At 26.0% G+C, this 2,173-nt stretch overlaps 1 protein-coding gene across 2 annotated transcripts; it reads left to right on the forward strand.

The window, feature by feature from the left end:
• The first annotated feature begins 401 nt into the window (after window positions 1-401).
• On the forward strand, window positions 402-1,082 carry LOC110671266 (heavy metal-associated isoprenylated plant protein 47-like). Of its 2 annotated transcripts, XM_058142052.1 has the most exons (3): window positions 402-479; window positions 571-649; window positions 823-1,082. In XM_058142052.1, exons 1-3 carry the CDS (start codon window positions 474-476, stop codon window positions 1,080-1,082), a joined length of 345 nt encoding a protein of 114 aa, XP_057998035.1. In that variant the 5' UTR covers window positions 402-473. The 2 variants fall into 2 exon arrangements, with proteins under 2 accessions (XP_057998035.1, XP_057998034.1); XM_058142051.1 differs by lacking the exon at window positions 402-479 and having other exon boundaries at window positions 562-649.
• The last annotated feature ends 1,091 nt before the right edge of the window (window positions 1,083-2,173 follow it).

Consider the following 2,173-nt stretch of genomic DNA (forward strand, 5'->3'; position numbering starts at 1 on the left):
TTGATATTTTTGTTCTATCAACTTACAATTAGTATCATTAATAGCCAGCTCAAATGCTAGCTCTAACGAAAAAGAAAATCTAACTCTCTCTCTATGTAGATTGTTGAGCTGGCTAATTAAGCAAGGCCTACAAATAAAAATAGAACGTGTCAATGCAAAGTTTTGGTAATTGATAATTGACGTGGTGCAATTAACTGTGGACTTAAAAATAAACATTGACTTGAAACCATAAAGTCAATTAATATATTTTTATTTTTAATTTAGTAAGTATAAGGTATGCGTTGAACTCATAGAAGGTGATCTCCAACTTACATATTCCTTGAAATTCATTGAACAAGCAGTAATTTCAAATTATGTGCAAGTTTACTTCCCAAGCAACCTTTTCCATCTATAAATACCCATTCTTGATTCTTTCTTCTTATTCTCATGACTTAGTGAACAAAACCAACATTTTCTTTGGAGCTCCAGAGATAATGAAAGTAAGTATATACTAAAAAAGCTATTTTTTATATTAGAAACAAGTTAATTTGTTAGTTGTGATTAATCATGATTTAAATGACAATGCTGCAGCAAAAGATAGTCATCAAGGTGACGACTTGTTGCGATAAATGCCGAAGCAAGGCCTTGAAGACAGCCGCTACTGTAGCTGGTGAGTTTCATAATATATCTATAATTCATTAATTTGATTTTGCTAATTAATTAAGCTAGCTATTGCAGATTATTTGATCAATGGCATATACTAATTAATCAAGCTAATCTTTTTTTTTTTTTTGGTGGGGGGGTGGGGTGGGGTGGGTTGTGGGGTGTGGGAGACGTAATCAGGTGTGAATTCGGTGGCATTAGAAGGAGATGACAAAGAAAAGTTGGTGGTGATAGGAGAAAGGGTGGATGCAGCCTGCTTGACCAAGGCCCTTCGGAAGAAGGTGAATTTTGCAATCTTAGAAAGCGTAGAAGAGGTGAAGCCCCAAGAGGAAAAGAATGATGATAACAAACCAACTCCACCTTGTTGGGTAGAAAGACCTCGTTGTGAATTGGTTAGTGTGGTTTATGATACAAATCCAGAAACTTGCACCATTGTGTAAGCTTTATTTATTTTATAGAAAATAATTTATATATAAAAAATATATTTTATAATAAAAATATATATTTTCTATGAAAATATTTTTTATTATTTAATTTAGTTACAATATTAAATTAATGGTATATATATATTTATATAAGCATGTATAAACATTTTAATATTTTAATAAAATTATTAAAATTTAGAAAATAATTTTCTCTTTGTAAAAATTATTTTTTAAAAAAATAATTTAATTTTTTTTTAATTAAGAAAATAGTTTTCATTAACTTATTCTCTAGTGTTCTAAACGTTAAAAAATGCGAATGAATGGTAATTTTTTTTCTACTATTATGGTTTAAGTTGATACAGCGAGGGAGTTGTTAATTTATGTGGGTAGCATATATGATGCTAAATTTTAGTTTTTATTTTTTATTTTTTTTATGTATGATTATTTTTACCAGATATTCATGCACGACAATCATATAAAATGAGTCATTTGTATGATAAAACTGATGGTGTATATGTATAGTACGTATATTCATATCATGCACGTCAATTTTCAATTAATTGAGTATAAAGATATAATAATTAATTTAATTTTAAATTATAAGAAAATTTTCAACTTAAAGAAAATGAAAATAAGTTGCACACTTCAAAAATATTCAAGAAAACTCAAATTTAACATGCATAATTCAAACAAAATATAAAATTTTTTAGCGAGTTTTTCTTTGTTAATTTAATTTTCATTATAATTTAAATTTAAGATTTTATAATCTTAAAATCGATTTCAATTTCATTAAAATTTTCAATTTCATTAAATCATCACGGATCAATTTACTGAATCAAAGTTCCACGGGTTTATGAATAATGATCGAACTTATTATTATTTTCATCTAATTCACGAGTGACTTTTATTTGTAAGAAATCTTTAAGTAAATTTCATCTATCATATTATTCATAAATTAAATCAATTGAATGACTCAAATCATTTATTTTTATAAAAATAGAAAGATAATTAAAATAAAATCATATTTTTATCCATAATTATATTATTATAAAATTATTTTATGGCATAGTTATGAATAAGTAGTAAATTAAATTTAAAAATTTATT

Source organism: Hevea brasiliensis, unplaced genomic scaffold (assembly GCF_030052815.1).
Source record: "Hevea brasiliensis isolate MT/VB/25A 57/8 unplaced genomic scaffold, ASM3005281v1 Scaf315, whole genome shotgun sequence".
NCBI lineage: Eukaryota > Viridiplantae > Streptophyta > Magnoliopsida > Malpighiales > Euphorbiaceae > Hevea > Hevea brasiliensis.

Coding starts and splice junctions, on each gene's coding strand:
- LOC110671266 (XM_058142051.1), top strand. CDS start 562: ATGCTGCAGCAAAAGATAGTCATCAAGGTGACGACTTGTTGCGATAAA. Junction 650..822: donor GACAGCCGCTACTGTAGCTG/GTGAGTTTCATA, acceptor AGACGTAATCAG/GTGTGAATTCGGTGGCATTA.